The 24,513-nt window shown below is 36.7% G+C and overlaps 1 protein-coding gene across 2 annotated transcripts in view; it reads left to right on the top strand.

Annotated features, from left to right (window-relative positions):
• Positions 1–24,313, top strand: part of CPEB4 (cytoplasmic polyadenylation element binding protein 4) — a 45,506-nt gene extending 21,193 nt beyond the window's left edge. The window contains exons 3-9 of one of the 2 annotated variants that reach the window (XM_049829253.1): positions 9,727–9,750; positions 11,779–11,952; positions 14,244–14,333; positions 14,960–15,078; positions 15,997–16,111; positions 16,322–16,503; positions 19,900–24,313. In XM_049829253.1, the coding sequence (XP_049685210.1) occupies positions 9,727–9,750; positions 11,779–11,952; positions 14,244–14,333; positions 14,960–15,078; positions 15,997–16,111; positions 16,322–16,503; positions 19,900–20,127 (932 nt within the window). In that variant the 3' untranslated portion in view covers positions 20,128–24,313. The remainder of the gene's footprint in view (positions 1–9,726; positions 9,751–11,778; positions 11,953–14,243; positions 14,334–14,959; positions 15,079–15,996; positions 16,112–16,321; positions 16,504–19,899) is intronic. The other variant, XM_049829254.1, reaches the window with a different exon arrangement.
• Positions 24,314–24,513: the final 200 nt, after the last annotated feature.

Below are 24,513 nucleotides of genomic sequence, written 5' to 3' on the forward strand. Positions count from 1 at the left end.
AATGCATGTGCTGCAAATGATGTGGCAGTTAGAGATTTTTAAAACACACCAAAACACTGAAATACTGCTAAAAATTTTCATGTCTAAATCGGTGATTTGATCTTCAAAAGTGTTACAGCCAACAAAGTTATGCTGAATTCCATGACAGCAGCCTTGCTAATCTGATTAAAACCTTTCTAAGATTCTCTTGGTTTCTTTTTTATATTTTTGTCTTTGTTAAATTAATTCCATCTCTTTTTTAAAAAGTGTGTTTAATCTTATGCCTTGTTTAATATCACTGTCCACCAAGTGTTTTGTTGGTTTTTTTTGTTTTGTTTTTTTTTTTTTCTGAATTCTTGCTTTGATAATCTCTGACCATTCTGGATCATCTTCAAAGCAGCCTTTAATTTGGAGCTGTATTCTGTGAGTAGTGTCTGTTCCTTGTTTTAGAAGACAGAGCTTGCCCGCCTCCCTTCCCAAACTGCTGAAACTTACCTGTCTTTCGTCTTTTTGCTGTGTTCACTTTTTTCCTTGATGTTGAATTGTTAGCTCTTTTGGGTCTTCTGTGAGCCACATTTTGCATACTCTCTACCATCATGTTTATCAGGCTAGAAATGCCATGAAGGGAGCAGAAAGAAAAGCCTGAAGTGCTTTTCTTAAACCTGGAGATAAAGAAGTGGGAGGTATAATGAGAATGGGGCTGAGTTTTGAGGAAAGGTGACACATGAGGTATAAGTGTAAAGGGGAAGAAGCTCCTAGGGATGTCACACAGAAACACTTTTTAATAGTGGGCAGTCTTTGCATATACCCAAGAGTAACTATGTGGCAGCCTGAAACCTGATCTTTGCATCAGTTACTTAAGGTATTTTGAGAAAGAATTGTGATGCATATAGAATTTGTGTATTCGATGTCTACTTATTTTAATTCAGCATTAAGTAGAATGATGAGAACTATTGATGAGGTGAATCTGAAAATAAATCTTACAGTACATTTATCCGTACATGTCTTAACGTGTTGTTTGTTGGAATGCAGATTGGTTAGCTGTGTTGCTAGTGTGTTGGTTTTTGGTTTTGGGTTGGTTTTGTTTTTTTTTTTTCACTATATGTTGATAGTTGGACTTTCAGGTGAGTGGAGCAGTCACATGCTGTCTCTAGATCCGCTAATTGTCAAGTGTTGAATTCAGAGATGCGGGGAGAGGTATTCTTTCAGCTTTACTTAGAAATTCTATTAACAAGAATCCCAGCTCAGCAGTCAGATTGGATAAGTATGAGTAAAGGATAAATTTTGTCTATGGAATGTGGGGATACTTGTGATAGATAAAATCAAATATATAAGCCAATTAATAATACATTAATAAATTCACAGTAATTTATAGTAATGTTACATACAAATCTTCACATTGTCATTAGTGTTAGTGCACAAATGATGAGGGACATGCGGTAGCTTTCTGAAGGCATTCTAAAGAATGTCCTGGTTGTTCATGCGCCATTTTAAATTGTTATAATAAATAGTGTTGGTGTCTGGTCCTGTGTACCATTTTGAATCTAGGCAGAGGAAATGAAGTGCTGACTCTTTTAAAATACAGTTTTCTGTTTCTCTTCCCATTTGGATTGGGTGTGGGGAAGTATATCGTACAGTTTTTTCACATATATTGCTGGAAAAATTAGTGTCTTATGCTGTTTACTGTAAAAATGAAAAATAGGGAAATGTTATGCTGCAGAGACTTGAGGGTGCTTGATGTTGACTTGCTTGTGTTACTATTTCCTTATTGTTTGGGAGTGAGGTAAGAGGATGCTTAAAAAAGGAACAAAGCCCTCACGTTGTATTCCAGGCTGTCTTGTGGTCATTCCTTCCACAGACAAAAATAAATTGCTTTGAACCTATTATTGTACTTAAGGAACTCTGTTTTTAAATCTTGCAGCATGTCAGTATATGCCAGCATAAATCCAGCTCTTGCAAGTCACATGCAGGAACTGCATTTCAGGTTATTCATTAAAATATGGGTGGAATTCATGGTATAGGTATGATGGTATAGGCAGATACCAGCATCTCTTGAGGAGAATTGCTGTGTATAAAGAATCCAGGAACACAGTGCATCTGAACTATGACTGCAAATGGGGGGTTTGTGAAGTTTTTGCACCTTTTCCATATGTTTTCATAAGTTGTTCAGTAAATTCTGTAATAGGTTCAATAAATTGTTCTTCTCACAAAGTAAATTCTGTCTAGCAATTTTTAGCATATGACATCCCATTCTTTCCTTTCCTCCTGTCAGAAAGTCCATCATTAGTATGTATTTTGGAATTTCCTGAAGTTACACATTTTGAAGTAGTTCTGTGGCTGAGAACCTCGTTTGCTCTTTGCTGGCAAAGCTGTGTAATGCTTGTCCTTCTCCCAGTTGCAAACTCTGCCTTTAATTTTTTACTTTTAAAGTGAATATAGTAATAGTTTAAGTGTTCAAAAGATGAATGCTGCCAATTATTCCATATCATAAACTGGAAGATGTATTGAGGGAAAAGACTGGATGTTTTTGTAACTTCTTGTCTGTTCTCCAGAAGTCATACGTTAATATGAAATAAAGCTCAGTGCCGCCAGCAGTAGGTAGGGTGCCTACTTTTCTGAAATACATGTGTAATTCCAACTAACATCCAGTATCCATCAGAGGGTTGTGGTCCATGATTTGCTTTTCTGCTTTTGGTTTCTTACCTCTGACCCTATGGGGGTTCCTGGAGGAGAGGGGAGAGTTATATCCAAATATGTATGATATTTAAGGGTTCCACTTAAATTGATTTGCAGTAACCCAGTATAAATTAATTGGAATTATGGAAAAAAATACTGATAACTTGTAGACAAAGCTGTAACTATGTTTAGGATTTGTAGCAGGTTTGTTTAGGAGAAGATTTCTCTGTATTCTTCTGTTTGATAGTGAAGAAAACTTCAAAGTTAGCTTTGAAGTTTCTGTATTTTTGAGAGGAGTGAGACTGGATTTGGTATGCCACTGTTAATGAGTAGTTAAGTGGTTGTTGAAATGTATGAAAGGTATCTCTTGTTGTTCAGTGCGTGTGGCACTGCGTTAGTCTGGCAGACTACCTGAGAGCGTCAGCAGTAAAGGAATAATAATGGTGGTAGTTTTTAAAGCTCTCGCACAAACCGAACTGCAGTGTTTTCATAGGTACCCTAGGTACCCCTTCCTGCACCCACCCCCACCCCCCTTCAGACTTACGCTTGAATAGCATGCTGGAAGCATGTCCAGAACTTTTTGTCTCAGTTGCCCAATCTGGGAGTTAGCTTGAGCTTCTCACAAAGGGGGATTTAAACCAGTGCTGGGCTGGGCTGGTTGAATTGGAAGCACGGGTGCCTTTCTGCCCTGGGTCTTGCAGTGGCAGTGTCTCGGTACCTCTACAGCTGGGTTTGTGCAGAGTGCATGCGAATGACAGCCATTAGTTGTTTTTTTCCCACAAAGATTATTCTTTTCTGAATATAACTGCACAATCTCTTCAGTGAGGCAGTTTTGCTTTAGGCAGATTAAAGTCCTAAAAACTTGGAGCTCATTGCACAAGCCCTGGAAACAGTAGCTTTCACTTTCACTGTTCCTCAGCTTCTCTCCCCCTCCACCCCCCGGTTATTTGATGTATAAAGTTGTCAACAATTGAACTATTAGAAGTTACTATGCTGATGATCTGCTTTGTGCCATACAGTCAGATTCTACCTTTTTACCATGTGAACCCAAATAATTCAACATAATCACAGGTAAAATAGTGTTACCATCAGAAGAGCCACAGCTTTTATGGGTAGATTCTCTTCGGGGTTTTAGAAGAAAAGAAACCTGTTTGCTTTTTGTATGTTGGTTGTGTTTTGTGACAGTGACCCAGAATTTAAAATGAAAGATTGTAGTCAGACCTGTACGTGAATGCTACAGAGTACCAGAAACTTCATTTCGTTAGTGTTTTCAACAGAAGGAATGGATAAATACTTGTCTTCAGGCATCTAGCTTTACTTGAAATAAAGCATAATACTTGCATCTACAATAGTACTCTTATTTTTCAGCATTTGTTTGGACATTTTGGACATAAACTAGCACTGTGTTTCTCATCATGTCCTTTTTTGTTTTACATTGTGCTGCTTTAAAAATAAATTAGGAGGAAAAAATGCAGGTTTTTGGCATCTCTGCCACTTAATTTTGCAGAATTGGTACTTCCAAAGGTGTTAATCCTTGATTTTACTGTGCAGCCAAATGTAGTCTACTTTTCTAGTTTTGTGCTGACTTTGACATTGCTAAAAGTGTGACAAATATACATTTTCCAGATGTGTATATATAGAGGTGTTTAATTTTTGCAAGATTGTCTTAGATTAAGAAAATACTATTTGAATGTTTTTCTTTCTTTGATGTTTGGTAGTGTTTGAAATCCACGAAATAGGGAATCTCTCATACTCCTTTTTAGTAGCTTATTTTTGAAAACAAATTCTAAACCAGGGATCTCTGACATTATCATAAAGATGGCTGTGACTATAAGATGCAAAGTTCTGACGTGGAGTATGTTTACTGTTGGTGTAGATTTGTTAAAATTTTGATGAATGTATTCTGTATTGACAGAATTTATGCTGGGTCAGGTATCACGTGCCTGTGCCACTCTACCATCCATCGGCTGTTGTTCCACAGTCAACAGATCATGTGCTTGGGATAATTTGACAGAAATGAGATATGTGCTTGAATTGGGCAAAATTTTTTGCACACATGCACATGTTTTATGTTAACGATCATGGAACTGTAGCCTAATCCTTTTGTCCTTAATATTTTAGAACTAAAATCAAGGAATGCATAAAACCCAGTACTTTTTTGCCTGCCATGCAGCAGTTCATGACACTATCTGCTTTCCTACTGGAAATGTCATCTGAGACTTAAGTTGTAAGGAAGAAATACCTTTGTGTATAGTACATATAGGTAGATATGATTTTTATGTTCTAATTTGAGAAGGTACATGTATACCTCTGAAAATACCTGCCTTGGTCTCTGAATTGCTTCTTCATATACAGAGATAATTTAAGCAAAGGTAGGTTAAATACAGATGTTCTTTATAATTTTCATTTTTCTGCTTTTGGTTCGGTTAAGGATATGATTAGATTCTTCACTAGTGAAATAGGGCTTGAGATGACCTTATAGAACTTCTTGTGAAATGTACTGTTGATACCTGTGGTAGAAACATGTGGTCCATGCATTACGTATGAAATGCATTGTGAAACATGAAGTGATGATAAAATCTAACTCTGAGTTATAATCAACCCTACCTGCCCTCAGGGAGTAGTAGGGAAAAAAAGGTAATAAAATAGTATAGTTCATATTTTAATGGCCCTGTGCACAGCATTGTCAATCTTGCTACAATTACAAAATACAGTTTAGTGTAATTTAGAAATAAGGATTTGCTGTTGGAATGGCAAAACCAGATTGTACTTCAGTTATTTTTCTGTAATTTAAAAATAAAACTCATGAGAGCATAAATATTTTCTATAATAGATTCAAGGATATCTAGCTCGCATTTAGAAATAATCCCATGAAACTTTGATACTTCTGTTTCTCTACAAGTCCTAAGTGAAACAGACGACAGACCAGCAGCAAATTACGTCCCTGCCTTCTTATTTAGGGGAAGAAAATGACTAGCAGAGTAAGACATTTCAGTGACAGCTTGAAACTCTGTGTTTGTGTGTTCATCATATTTGCCTTCCAGCATAAGAAACTGGCCACCTAGGACCATCTACAGGTAAAAGTTTTTTTAAATAATAGGAAAAGGTTTCAGTATAGTCTTAGAGAAAACCTTATTATCCCCCTTTTTTAAAAAATCCAGACTCTTACACTTTTCTCCATTTCTATAATATTTAACAAATAGCTGATGATGGTATAGAGGCTTTGTTTTCCCTTCTACTCTTTGCTGCTTTCGTTTGCAAGAGTTGTAGCCTGTTTCCCCCGTAGTAGTTCCCTCGTTTGTACCTCAGGTTCTGTCAATTTTTCCATCTAAAAATCAGCAGTTAAAATCATTACTTCATTCATGAAAGCTTATGAAATTGGGATCACTTCAGCAAAATCTTACTCAGCTTGAATATTTTTCCTAAAGCCTGTATAATTGGTGTAGAATATGAAAGAGTATATGCAAATTGACAGAAGTTTCCTAGCTTGCCTGGAGCTGGATGGTGTATGTAAAGCTGTCTCAGTGGTAGAGCTAATGCCTGGTGGAAGGGTGTGATTGGGTCTTACTTGTTCTCACAGTCAGGTTATGAAAAAGTCAACATGAATATCTATCCCTTTTAAAATTAAAAAATATTATTCTGGTAGGTTCAGTGATTAATGTGCATAGAAACCTGAAATTCCTTGGAACTCGCTGATGAAGCTAGTCTGGTTTGATCTTTGAGAGGAAGGAAATGAGAGCACATCATGACTAATGTAAAAGATCGCAGTGTGTTACTATATTGGCCTCTGTGCCAAGGTAAAGAACAGAATCCCTGCCTAGAGGAGCTCCTGGACTAAAGATGTGAATTAGGTACGGAACTGGACAGGTATTACATCAACCTAGACTTTGCATGCCTTAAAACAACTGTAGGAAGGTACAACCGTAATTTCACTTCGAGCATTCAGTTGCACTGTCCATTCCAGGGGTTTATGATGTTTATATTAATACTGACTATGGATGCTTGTATAATTCTCCTAGTTGTAATGTGGCCTTAGAAAGTTGGGATGACATTCACAGGAGATACAGATCTTCTTGCTTGCTGGTCCCTTTGCTTTAAACAGTTTGCTCTTGAGCTGACCCTTTTATGTAAATCTTCCACAGTTAATGGCACGAAATACACCTGAAATTGCTACCATCCTGCAGATTGGAAGGCAGCAAGAACCATTCAAGAGCATCAGGTGCTCAGCTTGGGCATGCTTTTTGCAGGACAAGCTTGTAGTAAGTTTGCGGTTTGAGTGATTTAGGAGTCCTGCATGCATTTTTCATGCTTCTTCAGCAGAATATCTTTGTCATTGGGAACTGTGTACTTTATACAGAATTGCATATGTGATTATGCACAACCTGCTGACAGTCTTTTTGGTGCTTCCTATAGAGAGAAGAAAGCTCCACACATTTGATTGGAGGTACGTTAGACACAAAAGATGTAATTAAAAAAAGAGAGAGGGAGGTGGACAGGAGCCCAGTAAGTGTCTCCAGTTAGGTGAAGACACAAAAATTTGACTGGGTTGCTTATTCATTAAGTTCCTTAAAATGAAAGACAGTAAAAGTAGCAGATGTTTGCAAAAGATCATTGGCTTTCTCTATGGCTTTACTTCTTACATAGAAAGGAGTGTTGCAGGGAGGACTGAGGTGACAAAATAATCAAAGCGACTGCTAATAGCATTTTAAATTTCAGACTGATTTTATTGGAAAAATATGTCTCCATAGGTTACTAATAAACAGTTGAACTGGTTGCGTAAACACTTCATATGTTTTAGGTTTTGTAACATATTTCTTGCTCAAGTATCTTGTGAGATTAGTAAATCTGTCCTAGGCCCTTTATGCAATTACCTGAAATGTTGAGGAAATGGGGAGAGGATAAATAGATTTGAGGAATCCAAACCAATGTTGTAGTTGTTTCATTTCTTAGCAGGGGATAGGCATGCATCCTGATCTTCAGAATTAAATCTTTATCTCTGGTTGGTAACAGCTACCTTAAGGCTTCATTTATGTTGCAGTTTAGCTAGGGTTCTCCCACAGCAAAGATTTCTCTTAATATGAAATTATGAAAGCCAGAGACAGAATTGGTAAATCACAGTTAGCCGTCTTCCTAGCCTGCCAAAAGAGCATTCTTTAGTTTCAATGTTGTGTATTACATTGTGTGAAATTAATGGCGTGTGATGAGCTCTGAATTCAATGAGTGGAGAAAGTTTATATCTGTGCTGTACTGGGTTAGTTATAAACTGTGGCTCCTGAGAAATGTTTTGAACTGTCAAATGTTTGTATTTTGTGGGTTAGGTGAAGCAAATGCAGAAAATAAGCAAATTAAGAAGGAAAAAAACCACCTTAGTATTTAATTCTCAAAACCTCTTTAGTGGTATTTGGCATTGGAAATACTTCCTAGCTGGTGGCTGAGCTTTTTTGTTGTTTTCCATAACTGGTAAAGGAGAAAAATCGTGTTGCCTTGAGTGACACAGGTGGTAAAGCAGTGAGGAGTCTGCTGACCTAAATTGTGGTCACAGATCCGCAGTGGGAATCGTATCTGTGCTGCATGCTTTGTTGCCAAGAATGGGTGTACCAAGTGAAGGGGTTTGTGTGGTTTTGTTAGTAATTTAGAAACCACAAGCAAGATTTTTATGGCTTTATAGGCAGAGCTGTTTTTGAAAGTGCTTGATATTTTCTAAAATGTGCAAAGGCTTCTGAGCTTTGTCAGAAATGCAGTGACACTGCTGATTGCTTTCCATGAAAGAAAAGTTCCTTAAAACTTTCTGCTTTGAGGACTATATGAGCATCTTGCGTTCTAAATTCAAAATTACCATGGAAAAATTATACTTGTAAAGGTCCTCAGCCTTTAAGATTCTCCCATAAAGCCAGTACTTGTGTGAACACCTGAGAATATGCTCCAGTCTGAAGACTAGGGCTTCGTTATTTTGTATTCTTGGTGTTAATTGTGAGTATCTCTATCAGCAAAAGATCAGAGAATTAAAATGATCTTACAGATGTTAAATAATCATGGAGTAAATTGGATTGATATGATTTTTATTTTGAAAGAGGAAATGACTCCTGTTTTGTTGTGGTTTACAAATATTTAAATGCTTAAACTAATTGTCAGCTCAATTCTGAATAAGGAAGCAAAATAAAATGCATGGTGTGGTCAGAGTTTCTCATAGTACTTGCCAGGAGAATCCAAGTTTTGGAAACAGTTGGCCTGCTTTCAGATGCAGATTTTAATGAGATTAAAAGAAAAAGAATGTGCAAGTTTGATTAGAAAATTTGGCCACATTCTGACAATGGGTCCTGGAAGTCAGCACAGAAAATGTGGTTGAATTGATTTGTTTTGGAACATGAAAACTAGGAAGCAGTGAGTAACTGTCGAATAATTACAGCAAAGTGTTCTAAGTTAGTATGAGAGAATCTATACTGTTTTACACAGACTGCAGGAGGTCTGAAAGGCAGTTTTAGTGGCCCAGATGTTTTCTCCTTGACTTTTAAGTTTTTCAGCTGGTTATCTGCCAGTAATAATTTAACCAAAGATTTTGTGGGTTGTGCAAATCTTTTATAGCAACCTAATTTCAAAACAGAAATTAACACAGTAGTCCTCTACTTTCCTTGTGTCAGGGCTTTTCCTACAGTTCAGATGAAGATCATTGTTAGCATATGCTTGAACAAGGTAGAGAGCATGGTGCATTGTAGAATGTGTCAGGAGACCTGGTGCATGAGAAAAGATCCATTTACTTACAGGCATACACCCAGCAGAGGATTAAGGAATAGATTTGAAAATAAATGCGCAAATTAAGAACTGAAGTTTTTTTCAAAGTCTTACTTTGTCAGCCTCATATCAACATGTTTTATTGATAAGTAACAGAGATGGTGCAAGGAAGCCATGGTATTGTGGGCGGTGGGGGAGGTCAGCTTGTGAACACCATTTTAAATGACCCAGAGTATGAAAAGGCTTGAGAATCACTGAGTTAGCATAAAGGCGATAAAACAAGGTCTTTTGGTCCTTATAACAATGATTGAAAGGCTGTTTTCTTTCTCATTTAACATGCAGCAAGGACATATGGGAGAAGGCGAGGTAACAATATTCCTATTTAATTTTCTAATGTTGACAATGTCTCATGGGAGAAATAACATTAAGTTGTTACTAGAGGGCAAAGTCCAAAATTTAAGATTATAAAGGATCAGTTTCACATAAGTTTACATAGACTGCATGCCATAAATAAACCTTTTAACTGAATTAGGTAGTACTCCACAGTAGAACTGTTGAGGCTGAAATGATCACAATCCTTACAGTGGACATCATCTGTATGATTTGTTACACTGGAGGGCTACGCTGCTGTGTTTGTGTGTATGTTATGAATGCCAATTCTGGAGAAGTTTATTTTGGTTCTTTTGGGTGCTGATGGTTTTCTCGATGCAGCATAGACTATAGTGAATATATGTCCTGGCCTGCTAGGTTAAAAAACCAGATCCTGCAAGCATGCATGTTGAATTATCTAACAGTAGTAATGCTGATGAACCTGAAAAGGTTGTTTAGGTATGGAGAGTTCCTCCCTTCCAATGATACCTGCAGGATTGGGGTCTTAAAGAGATGAAACAAATGGCATGTGCATTAGTTCATTAGGGGAAAACAAAATAACATTTAAGTCTGTATTACAATATTTTTATCCTAGTAGGAACCAGGTTTGCCTAGCTAAAGAAATAGGCCTGATTATAGTTGACTTTTATTTTAATTAAAGGTGTACAAAGATTCTAGAAATTTCAAATAAAGAAAGATGACCAAGCCTTCCTTTTTTTTTTTTTTTTTTATTTGTATAAACTCTGTGGACTGTGGATTTTATTGTATTTTTTTCTTTGAACTTGTTAACTGTTTGATTTTTGCATGGAAAATGCCTGGATATTGGAACTGGTCAAATTTTCTGTTTTCAAGATGTTTTCTTTTTTTAAAATCAATTTATTTCAAAGGAGGGAAGCCAGAGCAGGATAAATTAACCTCACCAATACATTGCTGTGGTAGATTGTAATGAATTCTGAAAAAGCAGACATTGTATATCACATCATAGGCAAAAGGAAGTATATCCTAAAAATTGTAGCAAACTTCATTTATTTGCTCACTGACCCTATATATATTTATTTATTCCTAAAATGTTCCTTAAATGAGTAGAAGTCTGTTCAGTTTGTTGTCTAGATGTTGAATACTGTAACTAAAGGGTGAATTCATGGGAGAGATCAGCTTGTGTGCTCTATTTATGATATTATACAGTTGCATTTATAAATAAAAGAATCTTATTTAAAAGTAATAAATATTATTAAGGAAATCTATGAAAAGGGTTATCATAGAAGAATATTGGGCTGTGAGGGGAAGCATGCTTACAACATTTTCTGTTAGAGTGAGTCCATTAACGAAACTCTGTTGTAACATCTAAGTAAACTTGCTTCTAGGAATGACACAGTATTGCCTAGTTTTCAGTCTTCATTTGCAGTAAATTACAGTGGGTCTTTCTGTTTTTATCAGGATATTTTTGTTATTTACAAGTGGGTGGTTTATGATATGTTTTGGTATCAGGTAATTTAAATGTGTAATATATTTAGCTGGTAGAATTCTTGTTTTCCCATCTGCACTATGAAATTGTATCTACTCATTGTAAGAAGCTGTTCACTGAAAAATGGTATATACGGCATAGGTTTTAGTGATGTCTGCTATTGAGAGAGTCCCAGAGAGAAATTTGGCTTCTATTATCTTCTTTTTTTACACCTTTTGAAAAGAAATCTAATTGGAAACACAAATTATTATGGAAAATAGTCAACTTGAGCATCCATTAGAAGTACTGTTTTGTTTCAGATTTTCATTAGTTGTAGTGCACTTATGAAGAAGGTAGCAACCTTGTCTCTGAAAGAATGCATTTGAGTTACTGAATGGTTTTGAAAACTATAAGGGTCATACGAAATTGAGAACTTAACTGCTCATTAAAAGGGAAGACTGCAAACAGTTCTACTGCTAATGCAACAACTAGTGCATTTTTAAAAATTACTTAAACAATGTGTGCTTTGTTCTGTTAGTATGTTTTTTTTCCCTTCTTTTTTTTTTTAACCCCCTCTTCAGGTCAGTCTTCACTGTTTCCAATGGAAGACGGGTTCTTGGATGATGGACGTGGGGATCAGACTCTTCACAGTGGTTTAGGATCACCTCACTGCTTCTCCCATCAGAATGGAGAAAGAGTGGAACGGTATTCCCGTAAAGTCTTTGTCGGCGGACTGCCACCAGATATTGATGAAGGTACACCCAGAAAATCTTATCCAGAAAAGCTCCTTCTGGCTTAATGACAAAACTGTGATGTGAAACCTTTTGTCTGTTAGCTAACGAATGATTGTTTTCCAAACTCTACAGAAAGGCTGTGATATGTAAATGTGTCTTTGCATATTACCACTTTCAGTCCATGGCAGACGTGAGATAATTCAAACTAGTTTAGGCTGTAGCATTGTTCTGCTGTTGAAGAACAAAATCATACGTTAACAACACATTTAACTGACTTCTACGGTATAAAAATTATAAAAAAGGCATAGTGGTGCAAAAATAAACAAGTAAGTACCACCTGTTGAAACTCATAAATACATTGCAATAATTTTATAGGTGCCAGAAGCCAGTAGTAGGAAAAGTACGTCTGGTGGTTTTATATAGTTTGTATAGCATAGTAAGTCCTAAGTATTTATTTGGATGGTCATGTGTAGTTCTCAGAGGTTGTTTTCAGCAACGATTGTGTCCTGCGGTAGCTTCTAATGTGTGCGTGGTGAGGACTCATACAGGAATGAATCTGTGCAGAGGCAGTTGCATACAGTGAGGAATCAGGAATCTGTGGTGGGTCCATCATACAGACAAAGGTGACAGAACACTGCAGTTGTTATTTTAAAAACAATAAAAATACGTCTATAACATGCACAAATCTAGTGACGCTTCATTTCACCAGAGTTCTGTATTCTGTGTGTATGAGTGTGCTGGGATAGTGGTTAAAAGAACTACAGCAACTGTAAATGCAAGAAGTCGCTTTTTCTTAATCACAGAATCATTTTAATACCCACTTTTTCTGTCAGGGAGAGTGATTGTAATGCACTGCAGTGTGTACTACTGTGACGTGACAACCTGACTTTCATGTCAAACATAAGAGCTACTTTATTATTAAAAGGTCAAATATAACATGATGTTTACAAGTGGAAAATGATCTTATAGTCTCTCCTTTGTTGTTGTTGGGGTTTTGTTTGTTTTTTAACTTTGTCACCTTTGTGGTTTTAAAAGCAGATAATAACATGAATAGTTTGGTCTCTGTGGACCCTAGTTACTGAAGAATAGGACCTTTTCTAAACGTGTGCTAGGAGAGTAGCTTGAATTTTTTGGTTGCTTCTTTCAGCGCTCTTTCTGTTAAATGCACAAGTGTGAATTAGAATAAGGAGTATATGATTTAAAATCTACATGAGAGCTGAATTTTTGAGGTTTTTCTGATCCTGTTTCTAGAAAGCATTTTATGTATGTGCTTTGACATTAAATTTGTGTTAAGTTGCTATTTCATGAGCTGTGTCATCAAAGAGTGTAAACAAACTGAAAAACACATAATTAGTAACACCTTCTCAGATTTTTTACCAAATTTGAGGGTGGGGAAAGTCCTCTAAATCGTGTATTAGGAACCCCCAACAGCATGCTAGTATGGAAAGCCCTGTAATACCGCAAACAGAATACAGCTGAGCATTGTGCCAATTTAGATGATGCTCTAGCAATGTGAAGTTTGTTCTTTTTGTTTCAGTTTTTTTAATGAAAAATTCTTGTCCAGAGAAACTTTAACTAGCAGTGGTTCAAGTGTGTTTGTGGAGAAGGAAAAGGGAATAATCACTCAATTTCAAGAATAGAATTGCAACTGGAAGACTTCTGTGGGACTAGCATATGCAAATTTATACCAGTAGGTTGAGGTCAAAGGCAGAATTGAAATGGATGCAAGAATTGCTTCTTGATACAGTTATATGTTCTTGCCATCTCTCCTATAAAATTACATAACTATGTCCTGCAAGTTTACTCTGTTAGTTTGAGGTCGAGCTCAGATAGTGTTTGCACATGTGGCACTGGCGTGTGATATGAACAGGCATGGCTGGGTCTTGTGATAGTCCCTTTGTTTTTTTCCAGTCTTTCTGTAATTAGAAAGCATATTGGCAGAGTTGATTGCTTATTAGCAAATCAGCAAATTGTCTCTAAACTCTTTGTGGGAAAATAGTTGAAGCTGGGTTATGATAGTTGTATGTATGCAGTGACTCCATTTCTGCGAATTAGTAGGTTATGAGCTTTTATTGATAATCATCAGTAGAAAGAAAAGCTTGGTCTTTGACCTGTCTTGTTTTCTAATGTGTGTTCTGACTTGTCATAAAGATTCCCCATCAGCTACTAAGCATTGCTATGAGCTGCTGAACCTTTAGGGTCACAGAATGTTTATTTATAGGATGAAGCTGCCTGAAATCAGTGTTCTTCAAATGTCTTCCATTCAATTTATTTTAATTTCAATTCATGCCTTTTCCTTTCTCTCTTTACAGATGAGATCACTGCTAGTTTTCGTCGCTTTGGACCTTTGATTGTAGACTGGCCACACAAGGCAGAAAGCAAATCTTATTTTCCTCCTAAAGGTAAATACCTGATAATCAATAACACATGAGCATTTTAGAATCATTTTTCTTGATGAGACTCCATTTTAGACAAGATTTTTGAGACAATGACCCTATGTTTAGGGGAAAAATGTTGAATCCCTGGGATTGTTATAAACTGGTGGAATTTAGAATGTGGCTTTGCAGTTATTCTGCACTAAAAGAATTCTTCCTTAACTTCCTGTTTTTACTTTATTCCCTTTTCCTTTTCTACCCCTCTTCATTTTTGTAATACTAGTCGAGACTAGTCCTCTTTAAGGGGGCTAAATGCCCTCCACAGAAGCTGGGAAGGATTTGTACCTTATATTAACAACCATCCTGGCAGGTTTTCCTCTACAGCTGTGGCTTTTGTCCAGTTCGTACTGCTGGCTTATCCTTTTCAAAGGAAATGGGGAGAGAGTGTGCTGATCAGCAAGGTCCCTGCTTTCCTTCGTGTCTCTGCAGAGGACTTGCAGGAGGCTGGGTTGGAAATGTGTGAGAGCATCTAAAAGTTTATCCCTTACTGTATGGTAGCATGATGACATGGTGCCAAGGATAATTCTGGATTAAGTTATTATCCTATAGGCAGACAGACAAAAGTAGTTAAGTGTTTGTTTTCCCTTTTGTAGGATATGCATTTTTGCTATTCCAAGATGAAAGCTCTGTACAGGCACTGATTGATGCATGTATTGAAGAAGATGGAAAGCTCTATCTTTGCGTTTCCAGCCCCACTATCAAAGACAAACCGGTAGGTAGAATTGTCAGGGCCTGCACAATTCCTGTATGATAACCAGAAATTGTTCTCTTCAGATGCCTTTTTTTCCTTACCTCTGTCTCCAGAGTGCTAATTTTAAAATTTCTTTAAGGTGTCAAGTTAAGTTCTCAAAGAGAAGACCAACTTACTTATTTTTAAACTAGGCATTATGAAGTTTTTTAGTCTAACTACAATTCATATTTTGGTTAGAAAAAGGTTTGCTAAATTTCACCATTGCCGATGTAATAAATGTCTTTCCAGACTGGTATTTTATGCTTGTTATTGATTAAAATGTAGAGTTCATATTGTCTTGAGTGTTGCATGTAACGTGTTCTGACAGAGACAAATCAAAAAAATTTTCATGTGGCATTGAACTGTAAATTACGAGTACAAATGGTTTTGGGGCCAATGCGAGTCTGTTAATAGTTGGAGAGACTTCTGCTATATTCCTGTACTTCAAATTTGGCCAGCTGTAGGCAAATACAAAGCAGCTAGTTTTGCATAGTAAATAAACACGCAACTTCGCGCACTGGAGCCTGTTGCATTGAGATAACGCTAGTCTAGTGCTTACACTTGGCTAGAACAACACAAATAGTGTAGATACATACGCACCAATGTGGTTCATACAGTGCAGTTCAGTCATGATTAAGTAAATGTGTAAGTAGAGGGTGAGTTTTTTCCCAGAAATTTGGGTAACAAGGAAGTGGTGAAATTTAGCACGATCAAGTGGTCTGTCTTAACAGAGCTTATTACCATTTCATTTTGAGAAATGATTGCTGAATGAGTAGAAAATGAGTTTAGAAAGTACAGCCATTTAAGACGTTTTCTTCTTTGTAGGATACTGTTTTAATTTATATTACTGAGATACTTTGAATTGTGAATGGTTAAAAAAAAAAGGCTTTTTGTCCATAGGTTCAGATCCGGCCTTGGAACCTTAGTGATAGTGATTTTGTTATGGATGGTTCACAGCCTCTTGACCCACGAAAAACCATTTTTGTTGGTGGTGTTCCTCGGCCTTTACGAGCAGGTACACTGCGTGTTCCGCAGCACTGGGCATGTTGAATATGCAGCCTGATTTGGGGAGCAATGGGGGAAACAAGTTATTTCAGCAAGGGAAGTATTAAGCTTTCTGGACACTTGTAGCGGGGGACATGAATACAAATGGACTGTTTCATTTGATCCTTTTAGAAAAAATTACCAAGTCTACACCATTGTTTCATTTTCCTTTCTGGTTTAGTGGAACTTGCAATGATAATGGATCGGCTGTATGGAGGGGTGTGCTATGCTGGAATTGACACAGACCCTGAGCTGAAGTACCCAAAAGGAGCTGGGCGGGTTGCGTTTTCTAATCAACAGAGTTACATAGCTGCTATCAGTGCTCGCTTTGTTCAGCTGCAGCATGGAGAGATAGATAAACGGGTAAGGTCTTCAAGCATATTCTATTTTTGTTCAGTGCTTTCTCTAGAAACGCTTTTCCATGTAAATGTGTGTCATTGTGAAGACTGTAAATGTTATATCAGATTAATTGCATATTCAGGGCTAGATTGTGCCACTTAGATACAACACAGAATAAAAATGAAGGAGTGGTACAGAGCTGTTGCTTCTGGAACGTGGGAGGCAACTGTGAAGCAGACTTTCTCAAATTGCTTAGCATAATGGGAAGCATGTCAGCTGCCTTGCCCTTTTATAAGAATATTGCACTCATCGTATACTCCCACTGCAAGTATTTGCACTTGTAGTGTTTGTATAATGTCAGGGAGTAAGGTATCTGCCAAGGATGGAGCAGTTCTTGCTCCTGTTCTGCATCTTTTGAGAGAGTGGGCAGAATCTGGGCCTAGTGTTACACACTGTGTGCTGGGTGTTCCTAAAGAGCATCATAGTAATGCATTGTCAATTCGTTAGTGTGCATTGTAGCCTCACAGTCATCCTCCACAGCTTACGTAAAGGCTGTGTCTGGTTATTTTATTCCTTTGTTATTATAAATTAAAGGAATATGCCAAACGTATCTGCAGTTTGCTTGCTTCTGTCCTCTTCATCTATATAAAATGTGTCTTTGCCAATTACAGTGATCTTCGGGCCACAATTTTGAGAAACTCAGATCCTTACATCTACCATTACGTCTAATTCATGCTTTGTCTCTGGATTTTTCTTACATGACTGTCATTATTGATCTTAATTTTATAATTACTACAGAGGAAAAACCCCAAACTGGGCTGATTAGCTGATGATTTCACTTCTGCTTTAGCTATAAAGCTTGGGTAGAAGAATTGTAACAACAATTTGACTGTGGGCCTGCGAATTGGAATGTCTTTGTTCTAATCTTGGCTCTGAAATAAGTTCTGTACGGCTTTGAACAAATAATTTGGGCCGCCCTTGTGCAACTTCTGCTTGCATAAGCAGACACTTGGGTGAATAGGTCCATTGAGGCTGGCGGGACTACAAATTTAAGTAAGTACTTGTGAACTCTAGCAAAGATTTTGCAATCTATTTCCCCTTCCTTCTTTCCTCCCACTCCTCCTTATTTCCCCATTTTGTGTGCAGTTCAGAAGAAATGTGGGGAGATAAGGGCTCAGAGGATTCATTATAGGAGGGATTGGGTTCACGAGAGATACAAAAGTACAACAGTGGCAATACTACTTTTTATTAATAAGGTATTACTTTTTAATAGTTTTTCTACTAAAGTTTTTCTGTAAAAATAAAATTAGTAACAAGAAGGGATTTCCTGTAAAATTAGGCAAGGAGGTTCTACTAAAGGGTGTGTCCTTCAAAGAGATAATGCGAATTAAATGCTCAGTGGCCTGCAGCACCCACCGCTGCAGAGCTTCTGAGTGCTGCCACCCTAAGTGTGCCTGATGAAGTTGCTGTAATTTATGCTTTTTCTCTGTAGCTGGGAAATCTCGCTATACCTAGCACAAGTAATAGTTGCAGGCGATATTTGGCACACGCACTTCAGCACACAATGAATAAATGTGCCGAGGACTCTGACTAATATCTATGGGTTGCAAATTTGCACAAAAACCAGTGCTGCAGTAACAGGCTAAAGCAAGCAGAGGTATAATTACCTGTGCTGTAGCTTGGCCTCTGAATATGTCTGAGTAGACATAATAGAGCAGCAGAATTGCCACGTTAAGGCCTGCATAGCATATTTGTAGGCTCTCCTCTTAGCACTTCTAGAAGACAATACTCATCAATGAATACCCAACTTCAAAATACATAGCAAACTACGTGATGAAGGGAGAATGTGGTGTTAGGAATGTTTGTCTGCCTCTGGTCTTTTACAGATTCATTCTTCTGAGTTGGCATGGGAGGGGTGTTTTAGAAACGCAACTCTAGCCGTGGAAGAGGAGAAAAACTGAGGTCAAAAAAAAAAAAGAAAAAAGGCTGCTGTACTGTCTCCAAGTAGTTTATATGTACTGTAAGCACAGATGACATCAAACTACTGCAGTGCTCTGTCTGGACAGTGATAAAATTGGTTAAGTTTAAAAACACAGGAACTTCTGAATGTCCTTATTTGAATGAGCTGGTATACCTCTGAGGCTTGTGAGATGCAGAAAGGAGCATCCCTAAGCCAGATGCAGAGATAACAGGTCAACAGTAGAGACACCAGTCACAGTCTGGATATTTGGAAATGTTTGTGAAAACATTAATTAAATGAGCTTCAGAGAAGGCTCACAAACGCTTCTAGAACAGGAAGTTGTACTTACACTTTTTTAACGTGAAGTTCTGTGTTGTGCTCCTGGTATGTCACATGGACCTTTCACAGTTCTGTGGAGCTAAGGAATGGAGGTGATTACTGGTTTTGAGGTGAATCTGAGCCTTTAGGGGATAGCAGTGCTGCAGTTGTGATTTAAACACATAGGCATGTCTAAACGAGCTGTGCTGTAGCCAGCTTGGATACTGTGAGCAGCAAGCTTTGCCTTGCTGTCACAGAGAAAGCACTGTGAAAGTGCTGTGAGCAGGGTTTTGTAGCCCACAGTACAGCAGGCTTGGTTTTGGTATGCAAATGCCTAGATTAAAAGCTAGTAGCCTGCAGATGTTGCAGTGTAGATGTATCCTTGGAGCACCAGCTGGTAAGTTCCTGTGAGTCATTATCAGTTAAGAACTTGAAGAAATTTTTCTTCTCCTTTCTTGTCTGCTGTACTGAATTACTGCTCATCATCTGGCCCTTAATGCCAACAGTGTAGGTGGCTATCAGTCCCATTTTAAGCTTCTCATTTGATCTCAACAGAGTAGGTGGGTTTCCTTTTGCTGAGAGGACTAAGCCACAGAAAAAGAAAACAGAAATATGCTGTTTATTGAAGATAATAAATGAAATTTTTTAAAGCTGGAAATTCAGACATTGAAATTTGCAGACCATGTGCATATTTAATCTGCAGTTACAATGTTGTGTAAACAGTTTACATTCCTACCTGAAAGGGTAGGAGCTTAATTGTGCATCACCTTACTTAAAAATAAACACCCAGAGTTCTCCATGGTTTCGATGTGAATCTGTGTATCAGTTCTGCAGCGATGGGTTGATTGGTCCTTTCTGTAAATCAGTGACAGCATGTGTGATACTGATGGTCAGCATTGGTTTCTGGGTATTTTTTTAAGGATCAAAGAGGACAGTGGGAGCAGGATTGTTCTCAAGTGCCTGTAGTTTCGGGTGTTTAATGGCTATGAGATAATGAGGGGGAAAATCCTTGAGTGTAGTGTTCCTTACTACAGAACTGTGATCACAATCCTGCTAGAATACAGATAGTAAATAGTGTGGAATGGTCATTATCTATATTGTTATTATGAATTGTAAACTTTCTTCTCATTTTCTGAATACAGGTGGAAGTTAAGCCATATGTCTTGGATGATCAGCTTTGTGATGAATGTCAGGGGGCCCGTTGCGGTGGAAAATTTGCTCCATTTTTCTGTGCTAATGTTACCTGTCTGCAGTATTACTGTGAATATTGCTGGGCTGCTATCCATTCACGTGCTGGCAGGGAATTCCACAAGCCCCTGGTGAAGGAGGGAGGAGATCGCCCAAGACATATTTCATTCCGCTGGAACTAAATGCTCACTGCAGTGCTCATATGCAGGCCTCAAAATAAGTGCACTCTTCTGTTATCCTGATTGTCCCTACCCCACCCTACCCTTTCTCTTATTCAAGATAGCATGTCCTTTTGTAGTAGTCTGTAATTTAACAATAGTATAATGAAAGAATGACCTATAATATGGGTATTTTGTAGAATCTTGTCATTGAAAACTGTATTGGGAACTCCTTTTCGTATTGATAACGTTGCAAGTGAGTTGCATTCTCTTGTCTTTACTACCGAGAGAACACTTAATTTCATGCAACATTTTCTTAGAGGAGAGAAAAATATTAAGAAAAGAGAATTGAAACAATAGAGTATTTTGGTTTTTTAATTAAATTATTGTTAATAAAGAACATAAGAATACTTTTATTAAAATAACCATGTAACAATAACACTATCAGTCTGTTCTGACACTTTTCCCCCAGGGAAGCCTGTTTTTGCCTCTCTTTTTGTTTCGACTTCGGATTTTTCCAGCAACAGATGAAGTTAGCATTTACCTACCAACAGGAAAGAGCATGTTTAAAGCAACAAAAATGCATGAGCAAAGTTGAAGCAGCATTATAATAATGATCTTTTTTAAAAATCTGTTAAGGGTTTTGAGGCTGAATTTTAGCTCGGTATGTATCTGACCGTGCCTCTGACTACCACCCACATCCAAATTACTAATGAGATAGGCAGAGCTTACTATATTTTCATCAAAATGATTACATTTTAAGAATTCCTGAATGTAAAAATTGAGTAAAGTTACTACTGAGGGGGGAGTGCACCTTTTTTTTTTTTTTTCTTTAAGAGAACTCAATTGTCTGGTTACAGCCCTAGAAATCCTACCAAAGCTAGAGTAATGACAACTAGTTAACTGGCATTTCCTCTCCTGAAGGATAAATATATAGATTTTATTTTTGATGGCTATATATAACTCTATATCCTAATATACTAACATTCATCAGGGGCCAGCCTTTGCTCTCCATTTTGACGTGAAAAAGTAGAAAACCTAAAGATACCTCAAGGATATCACTGATTTTTGCTGAAGTTTTGATATTCCATTGTGTCACACAAACTAAAATTGACTGCTTATTCGTTTCCCATCTTGGATGTAAAGTTAGTTTTAAATACACTCTAACTTAGTTGTAACAGAAGGCATGAACCTAAGTAGTTTCCAAGTCTTGTTTTGCACTATTTTCTGAATTTGTGCATGAAATGGTGCAAGTGTGCATATGCCTTTCTTACTCTTCCTGTAGAAAGAATCCCAACTAAGATTCCACCTCTTCAGAACTTAATATGGGGAAATAAAGAAACACAGGTATTTGAAGTGCCAACATTGCTAAGTTAATGCCTGCTTTATTATAAATAAGTTCTACCTTGAGAAGCATTAACACAGTACATGTTAATTGAATAATAAAGAGTGGGTGCAGGGGTTTAGTTTGAAATAGTTGAATGAAGGAGTAGTTCTGAAAATTATTTTTATTACTATTGAACTAATGCCCTGGCCAACTTCTCAAATTATATTTAGCAGTGTGCAAACAAATAAATGTAGTGGCAATCTTCTGAACTGCCCGAGTGGCATGGTACCATCTTAGATTCTCTCAAACCAAAGACTTGCCTCAGCACTGCTTGGAAAACATCTGCTCCATTAAAAGCCTTTGTCGGCCCCCCTCATCCCGTTCCCCTAGCCCAGATTATCTTTATGAGAAGCAGTTTTTATTTTCAATACAGGCTTTAATGAACTATACCTTACCAAGTTCCAAAGGTCAAAATGGAGACATTTGCTGTCTACTAGTCAAGTATAGAAAGGGAGCTGCTTTTAATGAAATCCCTGAAAATATTGACAACAGTAATGCAAATGCAGAGTGCTCTTGTGTAGATTGTCAGGGACTTTTTTTTCTCTGAAGTACATAATTATAGTTGGAATGTTCCTTTAATTTTTTTAATGCTTGTAGGTGGCTTGGGGTGTGCTATTGTGCCGATCCTACCCAGTAAACAGGTGAGATGGGTTACCATTACAAGAAATAACACTGTTTGAGAACTAGCTTTGAATAATAATTTTCCCTTTGTACATGACCTGCTGAATTTCGGTACAGTGTTTTTGTAGCTAACTTATTTTGTCATGCACATAATGTATATTTGTTATGCACTACTTTTGTATATCTTGTTTTTCCAACAGTGAGCATTTTTAGGCACACTTTTCACTGACGGGATATCTCTTTATGCAATACCTCAATTTTTCATATTGCAAAGAGTAGCTTTTTGTACTTTTATTACTGAGAGATCTTCATATACTTCATTTTTTAATATAAATAATTTTAATAAATTTTATTTTCTTATATTCTGCTTTTTATACATTTCAGTGCTCTGCATACATTTTGAATTATGGATGTTGTGCACTGGCAATGCTATTTTAGAATCTGCAGAGAAAAGAAAGCATGTTGCTTAAACATCTTAGCCCAGCACCAGGTATTTGGTGTACATATAATTTAAGAAATAGTATATGTAAAGTTGAGAATTAAAGAAGAAAAGCATGAAAGTGACAAATGACACAGTCTTTAGACCCATGAAATTTAAATGCATAAATATAGTGTAGAAATTTAAAGAAACATCAAAATTGTCTACCGCTTCTTACTAAGTTTTTAAAAAATTATACACAAATGCAGACGTTTTTGGTGAATGTTTAGCCATTTTTAATATTAATAAAAAATTGATGTTAGGTGTTTGATGCAGAAATGTGTCTGCTCTTTTAAATTATATTTAAAGAATAAAAGAGAGCCTGCTAGGTGGCAGGCATGTAATGTTAGTATGCATGACTAATGTAAGAAATTGTTATTCTACTAATATTCACTTGTGATTGTGTGACAAGCGTGTTTACAGATTATTTGGTTACACTTCGATTTACAGGGCATAAACAATTATATACATTACTCTGTACTTAAATAGTGATTACATGTCCTTCTGATTACATGGGATTTGTAGTTGGGGTTACCATGTAGCTCCAAACATAATTAACATGTAATTGGGTTACCAGTCTTAGGGTATCACTTCAATTTGCAAAGGGGTTAATAAGCATGTAGTTTTATCACACTAGCATGGCACTGGCCATGTATTTACAATGTAGTTACAGAGTAATTACATGGTTATTTTTGCAATGTAAAATAAAGTGTTTCTGATTATTTTATATGTAAAGGAACCCCACTGCCCCGTGCTTTTTGGTATAGTATATACTTCTCCATACACAGACCTCTGCAGAATGCAAATTTAAAACTTGCAGTGAATCAATTTAGCGTTTTATAAGGATGCTGTTGGAAAGACTTGATAATTCACCCCTTTTCTTTTTGAAGAGTTAAAACCTTCTGTTAAAAGGTGATTTAAAACTTGAATGTGATGAATTGTGGCAAGTTAACTTCAAGTTATGTGCAATACCTATTTCAGACTTCTGGAAGATCTTTGCAGTGTAATTCTTTGTTTTTAATTGCAGACATTTAAAAATGTCATTTTCTACTGTTCTAGTAAATCCTCTTTCTTGCTGGTGTTTCTAAAGAAAAGAATCAGAAATCAATCTTTCTACTAATGTAAATTTGAGATTATTTTTAAAAAAATGGAATAAAAGGTTTTGGTCATTTGCTTTATTTTATTATCTTATTTTAAAGCTACTGTGATAGCATTGTAAGAATTGGGACAATATTGTATTCAACTGTTTTATTTTTTATATTTTTAAATTTTAAAGTATAATTAGTTTTTATAATTTTCATCAGATTTTTTGTTATATTTTTTGGAAGTGAAACTTTTAGCAAGTGGGTGTCTAGTTTTTACTAATTCCTAATATGTTTTTCCCCCAATGTATTGCTCATATTATCAGAAGGAAAAGTTATTTAAGTATGTCAGTTAATTGTACTACTTGGCTGAATTTCCATATAGTTTTTACTGTGTATGGGGAGGTTGTAGTATTTATTATAGCATTTTAAATAAGGGTAATTCATTTTTTATTAAAGTCATTTTCACGTTTAAGTTCATATTTTTGTATGTTCTACTCTAAGTTATATAACACAAGTTACTTTTTTTAAAGAGTTCATTTGTTGAAGTGCTAGTGAAAATTAATGTTATTAAATAGTTTGCAAATGACTATTTATACCAGTATGCATATAATTTTTAAATATTTGTAATGTGAGATGTTGAATGAATAAAACTTTTAACTCAACGTTTCTTCTTAACCTTTTTATTTTAAGCTTCCTGTAGAAACGTGTTACTTTGTGGCTGAAGCTCATGGGACTTGGGGGAGTGCATTTGATGAAGTGTACAGCACATGTCTGACTATATGATGTGTAAAGTGCTGCAAGCTAAGTTCTGGAATCCCGTTCTGGCCAAAACGTGGAGC

Source organism: Accipiter gentilis, chromosome 26 (assembly GCF_929443795.1).
Source record: "Accipiter gentilis chromosome 26, bAccGen1.1, whole genome shotgun sequence".
Lineage (NCBI taxonomy): Eukaryota > Metazoa > Chordata > Aves > Accipitriformes > Accipitridae > Astur > Astur gentilis.